The 20798-nt window shown below is 49.7% G+C and overlaps 10 protein-coding genes across 10 annotated transcripts; 4 read left to right on the forward strand and 6 right to left on the reverse strand.

Moving 5' to 3' along the window:
- Positions 1 to 551: 551 nt before the first annotated feature.
- On the reverse strand, positions 552 to 1652 carry BCR37DRAFT_254594 (uncharacterized protein). The gene has a single exon (XM_040866657.1). It carries the CDS (start codon positions 1460 to 1462, stop codon positions 707 to 709), a length of 756 nt encoding a protein of 251 aa, XP_040726692.1. The 5' UTR covers positions 1463 to 1652; the 3' UTR covers positions 552 to 706.
- Positions 1653 to 2015: 363 nt separating this feature from the next.
- BCR37DRAFT_377820 (uncharacterized protein) lies at positions 2016 to 2201 on the forward strand (the record flags this gene model as incomplete). The annotated part of the gene is made up of 1 exon (XM_040868899.1): positions 2016 to 2201. One exon carries the CDS (start codon positions 2019 to 2021, stop codon positions 2172 to 2174), a length of 156 nt encoding a protein of 51 aa, XP_040726693.1. The 3' UTR covers positions 2175 to 2201.
- A 149-nt stretch (positions 2202 to 2350) lies between these two features.
- Positions 2351 to 3287, reverse strand: BCR37DRAFT_254581 (SCA7, zinc-binding domain-containing protein). Its single transcript, XM_040866656.1, has 2 exons — positions 2907 to 3287; positions 2351 to 2864 (listed from the first exon to the last, which is right to left on the reverse strand). The coding sequence occupies exons 1-2, from the start codon at positions 3145 to 3147 to the stop codon at positions 2611 to 2613; spliced, it is 495 nt and encodes a 164-aa protein (XP_040726694.1). The 5' UTR covers positions 3148 to 3287; the 3' UTR covers positions 2351 to 2610.
- Positions 3288 to 4178, reverse strand: BCR37DRAFT_254569 (uncharacterized protein). Its single transcript, XM_040866655.1, has one exon. It carries the CDS (start codon positions 3972 to 3974, stop codon positions 3429 to 3431), a length of 546 nt encoding a protein of 181 aa, XP_040726695.1. The 5' UTR covers positions 3975 to 4178; the 3' UTR covers positions 3288 to 3428.
- A 4975-nt stretch (positions 4179 to 9153) lies between these two features.
- Positions 9154 to 9574, reverse strand: BCR37DRAFT_377826 (uncharacterized protein; the record flags this gene model as incomplete). The annotated part of the gene is made up of 1 exon (XM_040868900.1): positions 9154 to 9574. A coding segment is annotated over one exon (165 nt), but the record flags the coding sequence as incomplete, so codon positions are not given.
- On the reverse strand, positions 9375 to 9758 carry BCR37DRAFT_377827 (uncharacterized protein). Its single transcript, XM_040868901.1, has one exon. It carries the CDS (start codon positions 9741 to 9743, stop codon positions 9417 to 9419), a length of 327 nt encoding a protein of 108 aa, XP_040726697.1. The 5' UTR covers positions 9744 to 9758; the 3' UTR covers positions 9375 to 9416.
- A 1974-nt stretch (positions 9759 to 11732) lies between these two features.
- BCR37DRAFT_377828 (uncharacterized protein) lies at positions 11733 to 12241 on the forward strand. The gene has a single exon (XM_040868902.1). It carries the CDS (start codon positions 11850 to 11852, stop codon positions 12069 to 12071), a length of 222 nt encoding a protein of 73 aa, XP_040726698.1. The 5' UTR covers positions 11733 to 11849; the 3' UTR covers positions 12072 to 12241.
- Positions 12242 to 14652: 2411 nt separating this feature from the next.
- On the forward strand, positions 14653 to 14964 carry BCR37DRAFT_391652 (uncharacterized protein; the record flags this gene model as incomplete). Its single annotated transcript, XM_040871032.1, has 1 exon — positions 14653 to 14964. The coding sequence occupies one exon, from the start codon at positions 14653 to 14655 to the stop codon at positions 14962 to 14964; it is 312 nt and encodes a 103-aa protein (XP_040726699.1).
- A 1611-nt stretch (positions 14965 to 16575) lies between these two features.
- Positions 16576 to 17574, forward strand: BCR37DRAFT_386267 (uncharacterized protein; the record flags this gene model as incomplete). Its single annotated transcript, XM_040870427.1, has 1 exon — positions 16576 to 17574. The coding sequence occupies one exon, from the start codon at positions 16576 to 16578 to the stop codon at positions 17572 to 17574; it is 999 nt and encodes a 332-aa protein (XP_040726700.1).
- A 1820-nt stretch (positions 17575 to 19394) lies between these two features.
- BCR37DRAFT_254759 (Alpha/Beta hydrolase protein) lies at positions 19395 to 20775 on the reverse strand. Its single transcript, XM_040866658.1, has one exon. The coding sequence runs from the start codon at positions 20675 to 20677 to the stop codon at positions 19616 to 19618; it is 1062 nt and encodes a 353-aa protein (XP_040726701.1). The 5' UTR covers positions 20678 to 20775; the 3' UTR covers positions 19395 to 19615.
- Positions 20776 to 20798: the final 23 nt, after the last annotated feature.

Below are 20798 nucleotides of genomic sequence, written 5' to 3' on the forward strand. Positions count from 1 at the left end.
CCATGACTCAGATACTGCCATCAGATGAAAGGAGCAGGGCGCTGTTCATGGCCAGCACCGGAACCAGGAGCACACCTACTGCCAGCATCACCTTCGTCGCGCTTCGTTTCTTGGCGTTTCTTGAAAGGCGCAAACTGAGCTGGATTGCAACTTGTCGATGTCCCACACTGCTGCTGCTCATAGGTTGAATATGGATCTCCTGAATACTGACCTGTGTGATAGTTTGGCTGAGATGCGTAATGGTCATCAGATGCTGCACATTGGTTAGGCTCCCGAAGTGGATAGTTGGAACATGGGTCTAGTTGTCCATACTCTGAAGTACCTTGTTCACTCTGCTGGATAAGCGAAAATTGATTGGTCCAAGCTCGCACCTGGTCTGGAAGATCACCAAGACCATTCCAAAAGTCGGGTTCCAGTTCCTGCGATCCTGTCTCAGGTGGTGGTGCAAAATCTGCAGAATTTAACACGTGCGGTTCAATGTCGTCCATTGAATGACTGGTTGCAACATCAGGTTGAGTGTCCTTGGTGACTGCATCTACCCGAGCCTTTTTCGACTCTCTCGCACGTTGTGATGGATGTTTTTCGAGTACAGGTCTCTCTCCGCAGAACAAAGGCCTGAATTTGTGCTTTCGAGAATCACCAAATGCCTTCGCAAGGTTCGAACAGTAGCACGTCAAACCCCAGTGTATAAGATTGCAAGGTAGGTTCAGTTCGATGATTCGTACGTGCTCTTCCAATCAGGAAAGTCCGGCGTCTTGAACCCTGATAGTGACCAGCGCCGAACCATTTCTTCTGGATGACATGTGGGTATCCCTCCAATTTCCATCGGTTTGTCTCGACTCTCTATCCAGGAACTCTCGCTCCTGAACGGAGTCACAACATACCTGTCGCCACCTGACTGGATCAGAGGCATTCTGATTCTGAGTTGGTTGGATATCTGACAGGCACAAGTAACTGTACAGGAGTTGTAGTCGATTGATTGCAAAAATGCGTCGTCTTGGATGACCGCTGTAAGCTTGTCGCTTTGTATACATGAGTGACGCATCAAAAATTGCTGAGTCCTTGCCGAAGAAAAGAACGCTTTCTTGTATTTTTCTGCGGCATTCTTGCACTTTTTTTCGCATTTTTTCTTATGTTTATCGAGGGCTGCTGCATTACCGCAGGTCGCTGGATCCACCTGACGCGGAGCGAATGATTCAATGACTAGAATCATATCGTAGCATCCGCGCTCAGATTCATTCGTGTAAAACCGAGAAATAAATTCATTTTGGCCTGTCGATGTAGGCGCAGCGCCCTCAATCGGAGGTTGTTCCTTGTTCGAAACCTTTGTTTCAGATGTACCGATTGACTTTTCCTTTGACCTCGTAGGCGCTCCAGCAAGATGATACAGCAGGAGAGCCATGCAGAGTGAGCACAATGCGAGCCTGATTGGCATAGGCCAGACGTGCCATCGTAGCTGCATATTGATGATGACGTGTAAGATTGACGGTCGAGAGGGCTCACGGTGAAGCAGACGATATAGACAAGCGGGAGAGACCTTTAGATGGGGTTATAATGATGCGGCAAGATCAGCGTCTTCAGAGATGCACCACCATGAGGCATGAGACGACGATATTCCCATTAAAATTGCTTGAAACGTGTCACTGTCCCCTGCCGGCTCGCATTTGCTACCCAAACTTCACGTTCAGGCGCCATGCGTCACATGATGTTGCATTTATTTGCAGTTGTGCGCAGGCTCCGGATGTTGAGAAGGCATTGATCATTCCACGGCCAGGGCTTGATGCCTTGCAGAAAGAGAGCCATCCACCATGTTAGGATGAGTGACATCAGCCAGGCAAATTTATGGGGCTGCAATTTCTGGTCAAGATGGCTCAGCGTGGCAGACGATTTCAACAAGCCGTAAATCTTTTGCATGGGAATTCATCGATGCAATGCCATCATCGTCCTGAGAGACGGAAGCCAGTGAGGCATTATACAGCGACGATCCCATCCATGTTGCTTCGGATGTGTCGCTTGGCATGCGTCCTGCGGGCTCGCATATGCGAGGCATTGCTACCCAGCCTTCGCGTGCAGGTGCCTCGTGTGATATGATGTTACATGGAATTGCAGTCGTGCGTGTGCCACTGATGTTGAGTAGGCGCGAAAAATGTAGCGGGCCGGAAGCCTTGCAGTAGGAGAGCGGTTCATCATGTCAGCGTGAGTGGCATCAGCCGGACATCTTTTGGAGCTGCATGCCTCAGAATGTGGTGAAGTCAATAATAATTAGCTGTCCGGATTGTGAGCTGTGTTTCAAGGTCATGGTCGACAAGGCGACAGCGCCGATGACTTGCGGCAAGAGCGCACACAGAGCAGGGGCAATGGGGCATAAAGGCATGTGCACAAGGTATTGAGGAATTGAAATACTCCAATGACGATGTGCAGGGCGACATGCTGTTATTTTTCTCATCGATTGTTGCCTTGTATGTCTCCTGTCTGCAGTGCGCACATGTATTCCGCAAATACTGTATTGACTTTTGCAGAGAGACTTTTACAGGGCTCTGAAGTCTTTAGATAGAAGGGAAGAATGCGCAGAGGATAGGCAAGACCTCCATATGGCAAGAATGCTTATGTCTAGGAGCACTGAAAAGGAATGAACTTGCCATGACTTGCAAGGTTGCCACTTTGTCCTTGCCGCAGCGCAGTACTCATCAGCTCCCGCATCTTGAGAAACCGATGCCTGCGGCGGACCGGCATGAGAGCCTTCATCTGTGCTGACTTTTGAGTGGCGCGGCTAATGGCTTCCATGACAGCCGCCACTTCCTCATCCGAGTCAACTGGCAGGTTGCCCTCGTCTGTGTCTTGAAAGGCTTGATCGGCTGCTGCCTCTGTAAAGTTAGCACTGGTAGACGAAAGAGGATCGATCGTACTGAGTGATAGTTTGGCGTGGTTCTTTTTCTGGTATTGCGCCAAGAGAATGTCGTAAGGCTGAGTTCGTCCAGCAACAGCACGCTTGCTCCCCATTGAGTGCGACTTGCACGTCAAACTGCGTGCGCACAGTCCACACTGTGGCAACGGCACACCACATTGCCTCTCGACATCCACAGGGCCCTTGGGTTTGGCTTCCGACTTTTTCGCCTTCTTACTCTCCTTCTTGACCGGACTCTCCATGCTCGTTTGTGTCTTTTGTGGCGCCTTACGCGCACCTCCCGCGGTTTCGGAGCCAGCAACACTCCCTTCATCATCCAATCCAGCAGCTTGCGCTTTCCGCTTCTTGGCGCTTGACTTGTCTGTTGTCTTTTTTGCTGGCTTACCGAAGGAAACACCAATTGCCTTGGTGTGATTGGTGTAGCATCACAGAAGCTGTTCGAGTAACAAGTCAGCACGTTCACTCTGACCATCATGCTGAGGAACAGTGACTGCCAGAATTTGACGTAAAGATGAAACCACGGTCAGAAACAATGAACGTTGGGAGGCCAGAATCCAGGACAATGCGATTCATGAAGGTCTTTGCAAGGAAAATGAATCAGTAGCCTCGACGTAAGAGATGAAGGAGATAGCAGACCATGGCGTGTCTGAAGAGGAAGTGGAGTGCTTGCCAAAGGCATTACATCGATTTGCCGTATCGCGTGCACACGCGTACGTGTCACACAGTGCGCACGTACTGCTTCACATGAAGCCGTATGCCGGACCAGAAGTATGTCGTGGAAGAAGCACAAAGGTTTTGCCAACATCCCAGTGTCCGACCAAGATAGAGGCGTGATCTTGTCGTAATAATGAGAGTGGGAGCTCCTTCTTGCTGTCAAGAATGTAGATCTTGTCATCGTGATAGATCCTGCTATCGGCCAAGGGGTAACTATCGTCCAAATCCTGGAGGGTTGAGTCGTTGAGTTCCTCCAAGACTGTCCGGGCCTCAGCGTGAGAATCGTCAGCAATGGCAAGTTGCGCAAGCAACTCGTCTGCCAAAGTCCTGACATGAGCTCGCGTTCGAATATCATTCATAATCACTTGATTGGTCTCTGGCAATAGTCTGACATGATCCGACAGGTGAGCATCCCCTAGCCTTAAGCTGAGATGTTTTCAACAAGAAAGCGCGTCTGGGAGTCCTTGAACCTTTCCAGGCCGGAAAAGATCTTGCAGCTGTAATCAGCGAGTAGCTCAACCACCGAGCTTGATGGCGATTCAGCTTTATAAGTAACGTTGTGAACTAGCCCAGATTCATGAGATTTGTCCAGACGCTGATGGGATGAGCAGATCTGCTCGATACCGGCGCCAAGTCTTGAAGGCGACGACGATCGCCAACAGCTCTTTGTCGTCAATTCGTATCTCAGCATGGACAAAGGTACGACTGAAGAAAGTGACAGAGCGTATCGAGCCTTCAACAGACTTTTGTGACAGGACAAAGCCTAGTGCGAAGTGTAATCTTGGGCGAACAGAACAGGACGAATGCTTGTGCTGAGGACAGGACTTGGGGAGGTTGTAGGTGGCGAGAATAGAAATTGTCGACTAAGGAACAAGACAGCAGAAGGCTGCCTACTTCTGTTTACTAGGTACGAGCATGAGAGCGGATGACGATGATGTGGATGGATCCCACGGGAGCCGACTCTAGTAAGAGAACAGATGACGAAGAAGGGAAGCGAGACTGCATGATGAGCCCAGTAGAGATGTCCGAGCTGCATGATAAGGAAGAGGCAGAACAGGGGACGACGTGGTGGACGTTGTCGACGAGTAAGAGAGCGAGTAAGGATAACGTGACAGCATTGCCATAAACGAGGAAGCTAAGCGCGGGACGATAGGCAACGTGCTGAGGTGGTAAGCGTTGTTGCAGGGCGGACAGTAGTAGAGTCGCAATAAGTTGCCAGAGGACGTAGTGCGAGCTAGTCGGATGCAAAATTTAAGGCTGCGTGTTTGCTACATAACCTCCTCCTCCTCCAGGCGCTGCATTTCGAAGAGCACTTGGTCGAGTCGATAGCTTGTCGTAGGATGGGACAGCAGCATCGTGGTTGCGGAGATGGAAGTCATGGGCGAGAATCGGGGCATTCTGGTAGGCCTCGCGAGCACGAATTCACTCGTCCTCCTTGTCTGGGAAGCCTTCGTAGTGGATTCTGTATTGGAAGCCGCTACCGCGTGGTTGGATAGCCATGATCTCATCGTAGATCCATTCCAGGTTGTTGGCGACGACGACAGGCTCGGGAGTTTCTTGAGGTCGCTCCAGGGAGGCCTTGCCGAGGGACTCTGGTGATTGATGAGGAGACAAGAGGCTAGGATTGAAAACATTGTGTATTCGCATCGAGGCAGGAAGCCAGAGTTGGAAGGCTCGGTCGTGAATTGTGTCGGTAATGGGAAAAGGACTGAGATGTTTGTGCGAGAACTTGCCTTGTTCATGCAATGGTTGAACATTCTTGGCATTGAGCCAGACTTTCTGGCCGAGCATGAAGGGAGGAGCTGCAAGACGATGACGATCAGCGAAGGCCTTTTGAGCAGCTTGAGCATCTTTGAGATGGGCCTTGAGTTCTTGTTGAACAAGCTTGAGACGTTCAGACATATCGTAGCTAGTAGCGTTGCGAGAATCGGTAGTGGCATCGAAGCGTAGGCCAGACCGAAGATGGTGAGAATAATTGGCAAAGAAGTGTGTTGTCTTGATGGACGCATGAACCGAGTTATTGTAGGCAAATTAGGCTCCTGGCAAGAGCTTGACCCAATTGTTTTGATCGGCGTTTGTGAAGCACCGAAGGTATTGTTCGAGAGTGGGATTTGTTCGCCCTGTCTGACCATCTGTTTGAGGGTGATGAGCGGTAGACAGGTGTGCTTTGACAGCAGGGTCGAAGTGACCAAGAAACGCTTTCCAGAACGAGGAAACGAAGACAGAGCCACGATCGGAGACAATATCGAGTAGCATGCCATGGTGAGTGGCAATTCTGTCCATGAACAATGCTGCGAAGCCTGCTGCGTCTGTGGCCTCATGGTAAGGAATAAACTGAGCCATTTTGGTGAGGCGATCGACGGCAACAAGAATAGAGTCGAAAGAGTCCGAAGGTGGCAGCTTGACGATCAAGTCTAGCGAGATAGAGGACCATGGAGTCTCTGGAACAGGCAAAGGCTGGAGCAGGCCATAAGGCTTGTGGAGCGATACCTTGGCGTGAGCACACGTATCGCAAGGTGCGACGTAATCGTGGATGTAAGCACGCAATGACGACCAACAGTACTGCCGAGAGACAAGGTCGAGAGTCTTGGCGAAACCTCAATGACCGGAGATAGGCGAGTCATGATGTTGCTGGAGAAAGGCCAGCTTCAGAGGAGCATCAGATGGGATGTGCACACGATCTTTGTAGAAAAGAAGACCGTTGCCAGAGGAAAAAGGCTGATCAGCAGTGAGATGGAATGCATCAAAAAGTGCTGGCGAGGAGGGACGACTTGGCGTCGAAGAAGATGGACGGCTTGACGTCGAAGGAGGCTGCTGAAGTGCATCGAGAGCGTCTTGCACCAGTGAATCAGCGGAATACGTGGCAATGATGCGACCGCGGAAGTTGTTGTCTGGGAAATTGGGAACAGACGACACAGATCCGACTTGTCTTGAAGTCGGCGAAGTCCGAAGAGAAACAGGAGCAAGTGAAAGATGACCTGGCTTGAGGAAAGTCATCGTGCGGGTTGATTTGCGATCCCCCTCGGAAGGCCGGAGGTCCTCGCGATGGCTTAGTGCATCGGGTGTGTCTTGTTGAGCATCAGGTCGATAGACGATGTTGTAGTTGACTCTGGACATGAAGAGGGACCAACGTACTTGACGTGAACTGAGAAGTCTGTTCGTGTTGAAGTTCTCCAAATTCTTCTGGTCGGTGAAGACAGTGATGGCATGTGCAGAGCCCTCCAGATAGTGGCGCCATGCCTTGAAGCAGTCAAGAATTGCCAACAACTCTTTGTCGTAGATTGGATAGTTGCTTTCTGGAGGCGAGAAGGTGCGGCTGTGGAAAGCCGAGGGTTGAAGGACCCCGTTTGCATCGGCTTGAGACATGACACAACCAAATGCAGAGTCGCTGGCGTCAGTATCAATGACCACAGGCTTATCCGCGTCGAAATGAACGAGGGTAGGAGCCGAAGAAAAACAATGATTTGAGCAGAGTGAATGTCGCGGTAGCTTGATCGTGACATGGACAATCAGCTAACAAGGCAGACGGGCGCCGGTAAATCCTTCACCGTGATGGGCACAAACTTTGGTCGCCTTGCTTGTGAGAGCGTAGAGCGCAAACCATGGCGTATCTGAGTGGAGTGCTTGCCATAGGCATTTCGTCGAGTCGCCGTAGCGCGTGAACATGAGTCACACAGTGCGCACATACTGCTTCTCGTAAGCTCGCATGCCAGGCCAGAAACATCGCTCCATGCCATGTGCAAGACGACGACACACGCCTCGGATGTATACAAAAGGTAGGTCAGATGCTTGTCGAACTGGGGTTTGCCTTCCAAGTAGGCAACAAGCAGTCTAAAGCAGCTTGTCGGATATTCTGAACGATATTTCGATGAGACCGAGCAGGGAAGACTGGATTTGCCGTTGTGGTCGTGCACAACAGAACAGCGCAAATTGTAGCGAGGGCCTGATGCTGAAGCATGTTGCGTAGTCTCGGATCAATTGATGCTTTGAAAACGCGATAGAGTCGCAACATCAATCAGATGGGATGCCAACTACCTCATGACCAGATTTCGTTCCAAAGTTCATAGCATAAATGTAAGCTCACAAGCATGTCCGTCAGAGTCTCGACTAAATCTGGTTGAAGCTTCGAATTCATGTTAAATTGCAACTACAAACATAGTTTCAGAATTGCTGCGTACATCACCACTCGGCTGAGTCGCAAAGGACAGAAAGAACATCACTCATGACTCGGATACTGCCATCAGATGAAAGGAGCAGGGCGTTGCTCATGGCCAGCGCCGGAAGCAGGAGCACACCTACTGCCAGCATCACCTTCGTCGCGCTTTGTTTCTTGGCGTTTCTTGAAAGGCCCAAACTGAGCTGGATTGCAACTTGTTGATGATCCACACTGCTGCTGCTCATAGCTTGGATATGGATCTCCAGTATACTGACCTGTGTGTTGATTTGGCTGAGATGCGTAAGGATCATCAGATGCTGCACAGTGGTCAATCCCCCAAGGAGGATAATCGAAACATAGGTCTGATTGTCCATACTCTGGAGTACCCTGTTCATTCTGCTGGATAAACGAAAACTGATCGGTCCAGGCTTGCACCTCTGCTGGAAGATCACCAAGATCGTTAAAGAAAGACAAATCCAATTCTTGCGATACTGTCTCATGTAGTGGCGCCGGACCTGCAGAATTTCGGACGTGTGCTTCCATATCGTCCATTGAATAACTGGTTGCACCATCAGGGTGAGTTTCCTCGATAGCTGAATCTACCCGAGTCTTTTTTGGCTTTTTCCCCCGCGGAGACGTTTTCTTTTCGGTTTTAGGTTTAGGCTTCTGTCCGCAAATCGAAGGCCTGAACTTGTGCATTTGCCCTTGCCTTGGTGTACCTGCAGCTGGACAATAGCAATCCACATTCCAGTGTATAAGGTCACAAGGAATGTTCTCTGCGGTGACTTTGTGCGTACTCAACCATTGAGGCGAATCCAATGGTGTAAATCCCTTGACTAACAAAGCCTCTAACATATCTGTTGGATGGCAAGTCTTTTTCAGCGCTGAATTCACGGATTTCCTGCTCAAAAATGGAGAAACCATAACGAACTTGCCCCTAAAATCTGTCGCTTTCAAAGGCATTTTGACTCTGATCTTGTTGTGAATCTCACATGTGCACTGAGCCTCACAACGACTTAGGCTGATGTCTAACCTGGGGACAAAGTCTGAGATATCAAGTCCTGCCTTGTCGCTTTGTAGGCAACCTTGTAGATGAGACTTTCCCATCCCAAATCCAGCGAGGTAAGCTTTCTCGTATTGTAATCTGTACTCGTCGCACAGAGTTTCGCACAGTTCCCTGCCTGTATCGAAGACTGCTGCATTTCCGCAGCTAGCTGGAGCCAAGGCCACCGAATAGATCGTTTTAAGAATGACAGTCATATTGAAGCATTTGCGCTCACTGGCATCTGTATAAGGCCACATGTTGACGAAAAGTTGAAGTTCTTCCGACTCTTCCGAGGTAGGCGCAATACCACCAGTCGACGTTTGTCCCTTGCTCGATGCACTTGGTTCAAGTGTATCGATCGACGTTCCTTTTGACCTCGTAGGAGCTGCAGCAAGATGATACAGCATGAGAGCCATGCAGATTAAGCACAATGCGAGTTTGATTGGCATAGGCCCGATGTGCAATCGTAGCTTCATGTTGATGATGACGTATAAGATTTGCGGTCAAGAAAGCTCACCGTAAAGCAACCGATTTTGACAAGTGGTAGAGACTTTAACATGGGGTTCCATGATGCGACATGATCAGCCTCTTGGCGGCTACAAACAATCAGGCATAAGCAACGCAGGTCTTATCCACGTTGCTTCGAGCGTGTCGCTTCGCTTGAGTCCGACAGGCTTGCAAACGCGAGATGATGCTACCCAAATGTCTCTTTCAGACGGCTCGCGTGATATGATGTTACATTCACCTGTAATCATGCGTGGGGCTTCGTTGTTGCAATGGCGCAAAATATGGAGTGGACTGAATGTTTTGGAGGAGGAACCACCCGTTATGTCAGCATGAGCTGCACCAGCTGGAGGTGCTTTTGTAGCTGCCTTCCTGAAGATATTTGATGATGGCCAACAAGAATCAGCTGTCGAACACATGAGCTACGCTTGAAGGTCTCTGTCCAGCAAGGCGGCAATGCCAAGTGGGCCGATCGTTCACGACAAAAATGCATGCAGATCAGGGGCGATGGGACATAAAGGCAGGTGCGCAACAAATTTGGAAATTTAGCATACTCCAATGAGGACAAGAGGGGAAACAATGCCGCGACATGCTGTCGCTTTTGCTCATTGAGTGTCGCCTCGCATGTCTCCTGGCACATTTCCATCGAAAATGCGGCAACATAACGACTGGGCTAAGGGTCGACTAGGCAGAGCAGACCTAGTCCACTTCAAAGACACTAGACAACATCAGAGGTAGATAGAGAGGATCCTTCCGAAGCACAAAACTATCAAATGAAGCACAAGGTACCAGATAGGTTACCTTTGTATCTTCATTAGACGAGGGATCAGGCAGTACGGCAAAAAACAAGGTCCACGCCCCAAAGAAAGTGACTGAAGTCGAGCCAGACGAGTCAAACACGAAAAGATTTCTTGAGGTGTGCATTTGGGGCAAGGGTCTGAAGCTAAAGGAGAGAGAGAGAGAGCAGCTTGTTCAAGACGCTGAACGGGAGAATCCCATGATTCTAGCAGAGAAGGCTTGATCGAGCATTGTGCTCATGGGAACAGCGCAAAGATGTAGCGATGGGCCTGTGAGTCATCTGAAGATGTCTGTAGGAGCTTGTTGAGCACTTGAAAGCAGCATCATGGTTCAATCCAGGACACGACCCTCACATTAGCGCGTCGTCCTCGATGCGAGAAAGGTGGCGATGGAGCAGTGGGTGTGAATTGATGGAAGTTGTGGGCAGGCAATGACATCTTGGCGTAGACAGACTCGGCAGGTGTCCAGTGATTGTGAGCGTCGCTGTGGCTTGTTCAATGCACGAGTCACTTCCATTGATCTCGTCGAGCTTGCAGTCTACGACGGCATCAGCTTTCCGTTCTCTGTGCACATTGATTTATGCAGGAGGGGTCCGAGGCTGTGAACGAGATAGATCACTAATGAATCCGTTGTAAGGCTCGAGCAGATCAGGTGAATAGACAGGCTGAATGAGAATATTGCGTCGAAGGTCAATATTGACGGCAGTGTTGTTGATATAATGTGTCATGCGGAAAGGTTTGGCGCGAGTCAACTCGAGCTTTGGCAATGGTCGATCACACGTACGATAATGGCGGGCGTGTAGCCAACTCGACTGCAAGGTTGAAACGCTGAGAGAACTGGTAGTCGAGAGCCATAGACTTGCTCCTTGTACTTGTTCTGTGTATCTTTCATGTGGTCCTGGAGCTCGTCGTGAACAGACATTGAGCGAGCAGTCATGAGGTGAATGAAGAGATGTAAGCCGAGCTCAGCCAGGTCAGAAGATGTCTTGATGGTGTCCCTGTGGTTGACGTAGCAGAACTTGGCTGAAGGATGAAGGGAACACCGATTGTCTTGGTGTGATTGGTGTAGCATCGCAGAAGCTGTTCGAGTACCAAGTCAGCACGTTCACTCTGACCATCATGCTGGGGTTGATAGGCAGTTGGCGAAAGAGATTTGACTTGTGTATCAAAGTGGAGGAACAGTGACTGTCAGAACTTAGAGATGAAGGAGATAGCAGACCATGGCGTGGCTCATAGCGGAAGTGGAATGCTTGCTATAGGCATCACGTCGACTTGCCGTAGCGCGTGCACATGAGTCGCAGGTGCGCACGTATTTGCTTCACTTAAGGTCTCATGCCAGGCCAGAGGTATCGTCGTGAATGAAGCCTACAAAGCTCGCCGTCAAATCGGCGTCCGGCCAATGTAGACTCTTGATGTTGTCGTAGCTAGGAGAGCATGAGCACTTGTTGTCACGGATTGATCTCTACGCTTCTTCCTCCAGCTTCTATGATTCGAGACGAATCCCTCGAGGGGGGAATTCCGCCACGGACTGATCTCTCCGCGACTCCATCTCGTCTTCATCTCTTCGGCTATGACGCTGTTCTCGGGTTACCATGGCTGTAGTGCCATGATCTCCAGTTCACGTGCTCCGCTACCTCTCCTGAGTTCCCAGTACCTGACATTTATTCATCCCATTGGTTCTTTCAAGCTCATAGCGCTATCATACGGCCCGGCGTATCCACCTTCCTGATGTGGCCTCCGCCGGCATCTTACTCACCTCGTCTTCTTGGATCACTTCTTGGATCACGCTTCAACATGTTACGCTCGCAGGCGTCTCACTCACTTCGTCTCGTGGATCACGCTCCAACATCTGCTCTCAAGCTTCAATGTCTATTTCCGTCACAAACACATCACGCTCGCAAGTGTGAATGTCAGTTTCTGTCCCACAAACAACCCATGCTCACAGCGTGAAAGTCTCTCTCAATACAGGTCTGGTGTCTGCGTTGAGATGCTTTCAGGGTCTTTGCCCTCGCCCACCTCTTTCTCGTCACTTCCTCGTTCGAGGCTGGCAAAGTATCAAAGGAGCGCTTCTCGCACCTTTGTAGGATTGTCAGCAAGATCCCTCCATAGGCAATCCTATCCATTGTTCGAATTCCCTGTCGCCGAACCCACCCCACAACCTAAGCTTCCTGTCTCCTTCAGTACGCCTTGTCTCGTCAAGTCGTGATCGTCACAGCAAGCATAGCCATCAGAGTCTCATTCAAATGTGATTGAAGCTTCGAATTCATGTTAAATTGCAACTACAAACATAGTTTCAGAATTGTGTGACGAAGGGCGAACAGGACAGGACGAATGCTTGTGCTGAAGACAGGACTTGGGCGAGATGTAGGGGACAAGAATAGAAATTGTAAACTAAGGAACAAGACAGCGGAAGGCTGCCTACTTATGTCTACCAGGTACCAGCATGAGAGCGGATGGCGAGGATGGGGATGGAGCCCACGGGAGCCGACTCTCAGCAGGAGAACAGTGAAAGAAGAGGGGAAGCGAGATTGCATGAGCCCAGTGGAGATGTCCGAGCTGCGAGATAAGGAAGAGACAGAACAAGGGACGACGTGGTAGACGTCGTCGACGAGTAAGAGAGCGAGTAAGGACAACGTGACAGAGCGTTGCCGGAAGCGAGGAAGCTAGGCGCGGGACGATAGGCAACGTGCTGAGGTGATAAGCGTCGTTGAATGGCGGAAGGTAGAAGAGCCGCGATGAGTTGCTAGAGCATGTGGTGCGGGAAAGTCGGATGCGAGGTTTAAGGCTGCGTGTTCGTTACACATCATCGGCCATGCAATCCTCCGGATGATCGTTGAGGTCTTTGACTGCATCTCCAAAGGTTGCCTTCTGGCCGGGCCAGAAAAGTGTGTTGATAATTTTGTCCTTGTATTTCTTGTCGCAAAGTATCGAACAAGATTCAAACGAAGGGTTCTCGTTCGTATTATAGGTGTATGTGAATGCCAATTTTGTACACTCATGGCTCGAAACGCGCGCAGTCCACGAAGACACCAGCACCATAATTATCGTCCAACGCAACATTGGAGATGTCGTTGTGAAGACACTACCAAGCTGAGACTTACTGATCGTTGATTGCAAGCTTGAGCACATCTGATCCTGCCCACTGCCCAGTAGCAGCAGGCGTGTCAGACTTGTCGAACCACAAGAGACTACAGCTGGTAACAAAGGCGCTAGGAATCAGCGACGTGGCCTTAGGCTTTTGAAGGAAATGAGGAACTTGACTCCTTGCTCTCATTTCGGCTGATCTTCTCAAGCAGGTGGCAGGCACACGCGAAATGTTTTGCAGATCAACAAACATTGAGCGATTTCGGCCCTAAACGACTGTCAGACCTATTCGCACTTCACATCGCGTTCCCGTTTAGCCAAAAGTGACTGCAGTTGGACCCTTTGAAAACAAGGCTGCAGCCCATTCCAGATACCTAAGCTGCCTCCACTGCCTCCCAGGAGTAAGTGCTCATTGTCAGACCTATTCGGACTTCTCCTCGCATTCCCGTTGAGCCAAAAGTGACTAGTCCCTAGAGAACACCGCTGCAGCCCTTTGAGGCCGAATTCAAGGCCTCTTCCAGGAGTCAGTGATCATCAGGAGACACCTCCTGTGTCCAACTTCGAATTCCGCGAAGTTTTGAAGTTCACTTACATCCAACACTTCGCTCAGTTTTAAATTCCCGCGACAGCTATCCTGCAACCTACATTGTGCGGTGAATTGTAATGACCACGCAGATTTGATCAGTGTAATGACCACGCAGATCTGATCACCTTAGCCCGCAGCTGTTACACTGCCTGGTTCGGTCTCGCTGGCAGTTCCCTGTTTCTTTGTTCTCTTTGTTCTCGCTCGTACTCTCACGACGAACATCTCATCTCAACCTATCAGCTACGCTGCCCACACGTCATCCAACCTGGTTTCATGCAGAGTTCTCTTGCTCTCGCTCTGCTCTCGTCATCTCGCTCTTCTCGCAATCCGCTCCCTCGCGTGAGCCTGATGAACATAAGACGACAGCCTTCTGCTGTCTTCTGCTCTTTAGTTCACAATTCATTATCTACCCTTAGTCCTCGTCAAAGTCCTGTCCTCAGCGCAAGCCATCTTCGTCCCTCATCACCTAGATCCTTACATGAATCAACCGGTGGTTGTGTGCTTCGAAAGTCTTTCCGAACTTGAATTTTACGACCACTACGCACCGCCAGCACAAAGCTCATGCATGACCTGTCAGTCCTATTTGGGATTTGCATCGCGTTTACAGTGAGCCAAAGTGATCAGTCAGCTCTGCGGCCATTCTGCTTCTTGTATGTTGAGCGTGACAGGCTCATTCCAAATATGAGCGCAAGCTCTGCTGAATTGCGTCACGCTTGATCAGCAAGGACAAGACAACTGCTCATGGTTCGAGTCTACATCAAAACAATTTTCTTGGCAACTGACGGGAAGCTTAGATTCGCTAAACTGATAAAGCTACTCTTACGAAAGAGGTGCCCCAAGTTATCTCTGTTTGTTGCAAGAATGGAAACGGGACTCAACGATCAACGCTATTGCTCAACTGGGATGCATCCAACCAGCACACTGAAATTGCGGTTTGCCGTCTTTGAGCTTTTTGCAATCACACGTATTTCCTTGGTGTGCACAGTGGCAATCGCGACTCATTTGCTTGTCAAAGCCAATGCCAGTAAGACCAGTTTTGTCGACGATTCGGTCAAGGATCTTGGCCTTCACTTCATCTTCATGACACTCCTTCCCATCCGAAAGCTTCAAGCGTTTGTGGACCCTCATGACCCCAATATGGATCAAGCAGTTGCAGTGCGTATGCGTGGTTGAGTCAGGCTCTCTGGATACATCAGCATTTGGAGTAAAAATGTTGCCTTAGCGTACATTCCAAGACAGACTCCGTCGTCGGCCATGCACTCTTCCGGATTTATGTTAAGATCTGTGATTGCATCTCCGAAACTTGCCTTCTGGTTGGGCAAGAAAATCTTGTCGATAATCGTGTACACTCATGGCTCGAAACGCGCGCAGTCCACGAAGACACCAATACCATAATTATCATCCAAATCAATATTGAGGATTTCGCTGTGAAGACACTACCAAGCTGAGACTTACTGATAGTTGATTGCAAGCTTGAGCACATCTGATCCTGCCTAGTAGCTGCAGGAGTGTCAGGCTTGTCGAACCCGAAGAGACTTCAAATGGAGGCGAAGGCGCTAGGAATAAGAGATGTGGCCTGAAGCTTTTGAAGGAAGTCGAAAATCTTGACTCCTTGATCTCATTTCAGCTGATCTTCACCAGGCGCACGTGACTGATTGCGAACAAATAAATACTGAGCGATCTAGGCCTAAGGTGGAGAAGATCAAAAAGATTTATGGACTTTCGAACACATTTTGACCAGATTGTAACAGACACGTGCACGGGGCAACAATCGAGCTTGCAAAACCATAGGCGGCTCAGCCGTTCAACTGCGTACCTACTTGTAGTTTTCATCGCGACATCGAGCCAATAGGATGGGCCTCTATAAAGACAGCTTCAATACAATGTGGCAGCTCTGGCAAACGATTTTCAGCTATATGCTATGGGCTACTCAACTGAGTATGCCTCCTTGAGCAGAATTCAAATTCCGCTAAATTCCAGAACTTTAGCCCCTTATATTAAACGGCTGCAGCTGCAAAGGAAATGGCCACGTTCACAGTGCATGCATTTGATTCGTACTCTAGATCAGTCCAATTGGTCAACCTCGGTCGACTCTCGATAGAAGATCTACGCCACCGACTCTACTATGATTCTCTGCTCGCAGTCTATCGCCCTCTGAGGAATGATTTCCTTTGACTATACAAAAGCCATTGCCGCCAACGAGCTACTGTGAAGGAGGTAGCTGCAGCCTGCAGCCTCATGCATGCAAGACAGTTGAAAATCGCATGACAAATGATCGGCAAAGGTTAGTCGCAAAAGCTGCAGCGACAATAATTTCAGTCAGCTGCTGATCACAAAACAAGCGCGAGGCTCGCAAGTTGCAGAACATAATTGGCAAATTTTTGATGGCCCCTGAGAGTTGCAATTGAACAGCTGAAGCCACAGCCGCTCAGCTGTTAGAACTGCAGCCGAGCCTCACTTGGGAGTACTGCCCCATTTCGCGTATGCACTTTGTTACGCATACGCAATAGCATGCTAGTCTATTTGCAACTATACTACAGCCAAAATCAGGCCTAGATCCAATCTGCAAGAAACTTTTGACCCTTAGATAGCTACAAAAGCTCTTCTAGACCTGAACAGCTGCCACAGCGCGTGAACAGACAAACAAAAGGGGAAAGGCCAACACCATAGGCCTAGCCTCCTAGGACTACCTTGGCAGTCAAAAGCAGCGATCCTTGATTGCAACATCTAGCGACTCTACCATACAGGTCTTCGCAAGCCCGAGTCAAAACGCAGAACCACAGTATGTTACCCTTAGTTTTGATGGCATACGCATCACTACTAGGCCTGTTCCTAAGTGTGTGCACTCTTCCCGAACCAGAACCAGTACCTGCAGCTGCAGCTGTAGCCGTACGCGAACGAGGCTCGTCTTCGGGGCGGAACGCGAACTCGAAAGCGCCTGTGGACCCATGGAGTCATGCACACGTTCTTTCAAAACCTGAGGCCGGGTCAACACAAAACCAACTTCACATGGACCAAACCGTTTCGAATGCATCTGGTGGTTTTGAGGAAGAGAACAAGTGTTACCATCTCCAGTTTGAAGCGCGATACATATTGAATCGGGAAATCATTGTCAGATTCAACGAAGTGAAGTGCAAATCAGAATGCAGAATTTCCATACCGTCTTATTTTCAGCACATCAAAACGAGACTGCAGCACGCTCATGGCTGTATTAAATCGGCAATTTGTATGAATTACAGGACATCAACGGCGATTGAGCCTATGTGTTTCGAAAGACGCGAAGCTGCTTCGAAAGGATCAAGTTGCACTTTGGATAGTTGCTTTTGTTCTGTCACAGTGAATTTTTGGCGTGTAAAGCAGAAGAGCCAAGATCCCAAATGGTTTCAGCCTACACCGGCTGGACAGAAGGCTCCTCTATGTCATCCAGCCTGGGTGATGCAACCAGGTAGGTTCGACACCACGCGGTGGTCTTCATCACATGTGCAGTGGGTCGTCCTGGAGCATGGTATCAGATGTGACGAGCCTTTACCCGATGAAAAAGCTTGCGGTTGCGTTCACATCAACCCCGGAGGCAGAGCTTGTAAAGAGATCGAGCATATCAAATACACTCGCTGCGGTCTTGAGAATCCGGGACCAGATGGAAATTGTCTATGCGATGCTGGAAGAGAAGATCATTGTGCAGCGACGACCGTAGTGGAGCCGAACTTTGCGTCATGGAATGCGACAGATATGTATGAACAGCTCCTTGATCTTGATTATCTGGCGCAGCAGCTTCAGCAGTAATGCTTTCATTTGAGATTGACAATTCACATCATGAGTAAAAGCTTTTCAACAAGTAGTCGATCAGTGGAACGCAGCCACAGTTATACTTTGTAGTGATTCGACACTGCATAGCATCTAGCTGCAGATCGTCCTTAGCCACACTGCTCCTAACATATGCATGCATGATCTTGTAGTGCATTCACCGTCACACTGATATGTTTGCCAATGGAATGCTTTCAATGGATGAAACTCTGAGTAGTTAGCAAGGCTGAGGATTGCACCAGAACACCAATTGCAGATGCTCGCCAGCCCATTCGGCTGCCGGAGCTACCCCAGCCCTCGGCACAGGCATCATCGACGCTGAAGCAGGACCCTTGCTCGAAGATGAGCCTAGTTCGCCCAAAGTCGAACTCGTTTGCGACTGCCTGCCCGCAACAGTTTGCAACCTGCTGTTGTAGCCGACTCTGGCCCTCAAACATTAGCCTGACGGGCAGAACTTTTGGATCAATTGCTGGCGAAGCTAATCGGCTTGACTGCTTTTGCCGAGCCGCGTCCACCTCTTCAGCAGCTGCCTGACCTTTCAAAGCTTCCATACGTCGAAGGCCGCCAATTTCGCGATATAACCATGTGGTGGTGGGTCAAGTCGTCATGAGATGCGAATCCTGGTTCAGGGCTGAATCTGTGCTTGACAGCGCGAATCTTTCAAGTTGATCATGTGCTGGGACAACTTGCCAGCAAAGCTGCCAGATGGCGTGACTAGGTCAATATCAACAGGAAGTTGAGTGCCTTTGACAACAACGACACTGCTCCTGGTGTCACTGCCATGTCTGCCTATGGCGAAGAAGGTTTCAGAGACTCGAGCTCTTTTTCATGGGCTCTGTGACACGTACAAGGCAAGCACAGGCAAGGGCGACGCACTGAGTGAAGGAGCCTCAGTTTTAGGAACGACACACCATTGTTTGACTTGGCAAGAACCAGAAACCAGACAGAGAAGCTGACTTGACACTAGGCGAGTGACAGAAGCAGTTCTTGGCCACATCGGACCAAGAGTTGGCCAAGAAGTTGGTTGAGCATGTAGACAAGACGTCCAAGAACATTCATCTTGACTGACTCGGCTTCTTCAGCATAGACTCGTTCTTGAACCAGTATTCGGAATCCAGGATGAGTTGCTCCACTGCAGGATTGAAGCAGTCGTCGCTCAATCTGCGTCCTTCTCATCTTGTGAGGTTCGACAGATCTGTCGTTTCGCCAGCAAGTCTGAATGGGCCGTTCAATTTACGCATCAGAGACCACAAGTCGTCTAGGCAGGCCATCAAACTTGGAAAAGACCGTTGTTGACTTCTTCGCATGATCACAGGATCCAGCACTGAGCTCAGCGCACCTTGTTAAGCTTCCAAGTTTTCAACAGTCTTGAGAATTGGTTGCGTTGGCATGTTGCTCATGTCTGAAGGCGATGTTTCGCTCGCTGCCAAAACGGACTCGGTGGCCGTAGAAGTTGAAGCGTCTTCGAGTGAGGATGCTTCAGCGTCGACGATGTATGGACCGAGACGGCAGAGGAACTACCGGAGCCTAGCCAGCTTGACCACGTCTAGTATTCATCATGTGGCCAGAATGATTTGAACTTGTTATTCGCCGACATGAGGTTGGTTCAACAGATTGTGAGAGATCACCTTTAGCTGATGAATGATACGACAAGATCTTGTGAGCGTTTGCTGAGACAGGCAGGATACTCAAGACTGGCTACCGGCTCGGCGAAGTATAGCAGCTGCAGAAACTGATCTCGACGAGCTGAGGACTTCAAAGTTTTCTGCGAGCAAAAGCAGGTGCACCAGACACAATCAGCTCTACAGCATGATGGTGAAGTAGAATCCAATCACGTCCGAGGAAGTTGAAGAGGGCAATGTAAGAAGCTTGCGATATTGAAATCTACAAGAGAAAGGGCAATTGCGTGCACATCTGCGAAGAAAGAGCAATGCAGACGATGGAAGCGACGTCAGTAGGTACTGAACACTTAGTCACCCACCCAGGTAACAAGAGGCTTGCCAAAGTTGCAGTTCGTCCGTTACTTGCCACCGTGAATCATCTTCTTCTCAATCCAAGACGACACCCTCTCGAGCCCACGCTCATACATGGCGGGATCCTTGCATAACTTCCTGCTCAATGGCCAATCATGCACACCTGCAGCTTCTTGATACATCTCACAATCCTTGAAGGACTTTTCATTCTCCTTGTGCCACGACTCAATCGATGTCTTGAGCTTCTCTGAGCCACCGTAAACAATGATTGTGGCCGGCAACGCAGCAACATCTTCTGGTCGTCGCAAGAATGGGTTGAGTCCCTTGTGCCTGAATGCATCTTCATAGGAGATGTTTGGCCCCATGTAGGCTTTGATGCCTTGCACGGCAAACAAATCTGTCACGTAATCCGTCTTGCCGTACACGTAGTACGAGTCGTCCTCTTTGATGTCGATGGGGACAGGACTCTTGACGACGCCTGCTTGATGAAGAGAGACGACAGGGAATCCCCAAGGAGAAAAGAGGACTGCACCACCGAATGAAGCTGCGTCGTGGTGCTCATACATCGTTTGCAGAGCCAAGTTACCACCTGCCGAGTCACCAGAGATGAAGATGCGCAGTGGATTGACTTTGCATCGACGTACAAGATAGTCAATAGCAGCCAGACACTCTGTGTGCTGTGTTGGGAAGTGTGCATCGGGGGCTAATGTATAATCAACCGTGAAGATGCGGAAGTCCTTATTGAACTTGCGTTTATGGTGTTGCGTCAAGTCGCAGCACCATTCAGACCACATTTTCGTGTGGCCTACAGTGAAAGCACCGCCGTGGATGTAAAGCATGATGGGCCCGTCACCAGCTGTGATTTGCTCTTCAGTCATGTGTTGCACACCGGGTCCCCACCATGTCCCCTTTGTCGTGCCGGCCGTAACACGCTTTGCCAGAGAACGACGCTTGAGGTGGTTCTGAGCCACAAGACTGATGATGAAGCGTGCCCAGGAGGGTTTGAGGTCGAGGATCTTCTTTTGCGTTTCAATGTACTTTTCGTACGAGTCGCGCGCTGTCAAGAACATGACGAAAGTCGAAAAGGCATCTTGGATGAAGTCTAGCATGGTGTCTGACACTCTCTAATGCTGGCCGTCTGGATAACACTGCGTCTGACTGTCGGCTTTGTGGTGTTTTGTCTCCCCGCACTTTGGACGACGGCGGATGGAGAACGAGATGGAGAGCAGG

The sequence above is a fragment of the Protomyces lactucae-debilis genome (assembly GCF_002105105.1).
Source record: "Protomyces lactucae-debilis strain 12-1054 chromosome Unknown BCR37scaffold_5, whole genome shotgun sequence".
Lineage (NCBI taxonomy): Eukaryota > Fungi > Ascomycota > Taphrinomycetes > Taphrinales > Protomycetaceae > Protomyces > Protomyces lactucae-debilis.

Excerpts from the sequence above, each read along its gene's own strand:
- BCR37DRAFT_254594 (XM_040866657.1), bottom strand. The coding sequence starts at position 1,462 with ATGCAGCTACGATGGCACGTCTGGCCTATGCCAATCAGGCTCGCATTG.
- BCR37DRAFT_254581 (XM_040866656.1), bottom strand. The coding sequence starts at position 3,147 with ATGGAGAGTCCGGTCAAGAAGGAGAGTAAGAAGGCGAAAAAGTCGGAA. Across the intron at positions 2,865-2,906 it reads CCACGCCAAACTATCACTCA|AGGCAGCAGCCGATCAAGCC; the intron begins GTACGATCGATC and ends CTAACTTTACAG.
- BCR37DRAFT_254569 (XM_040866655.1), bottom strand. The coding sequence starts at position 3,974 with ATGATATTCGAACGCGAGCTCATGTCAGGACTTTGGCAGACGAGTTGC.
- BCR37DRAFT_377827 (XM_040868901.1), bottom strand. The coding sequence starts at position 9,743 with ATGTGTTCGACAGCTGATTCTTGTTGGCCATCATCAAATATCTTCAGG.
- BCR37DRAFT_377828 (XM_040868902.1), top strand. The coding sequence starts at position 11,850 with ATGTGGCCTCCGCCGGCATCTTACTCACCTCGTCTTCTTGGATCACTT.
- BCR37DRAFT_254759 (XM_040866658.1), bottom strand. The coding sequence starts at position 20,677 with ATGCTAGACTTCATCCAAGATGCCTTTTCGACTTTCGTCATGTTCTTG.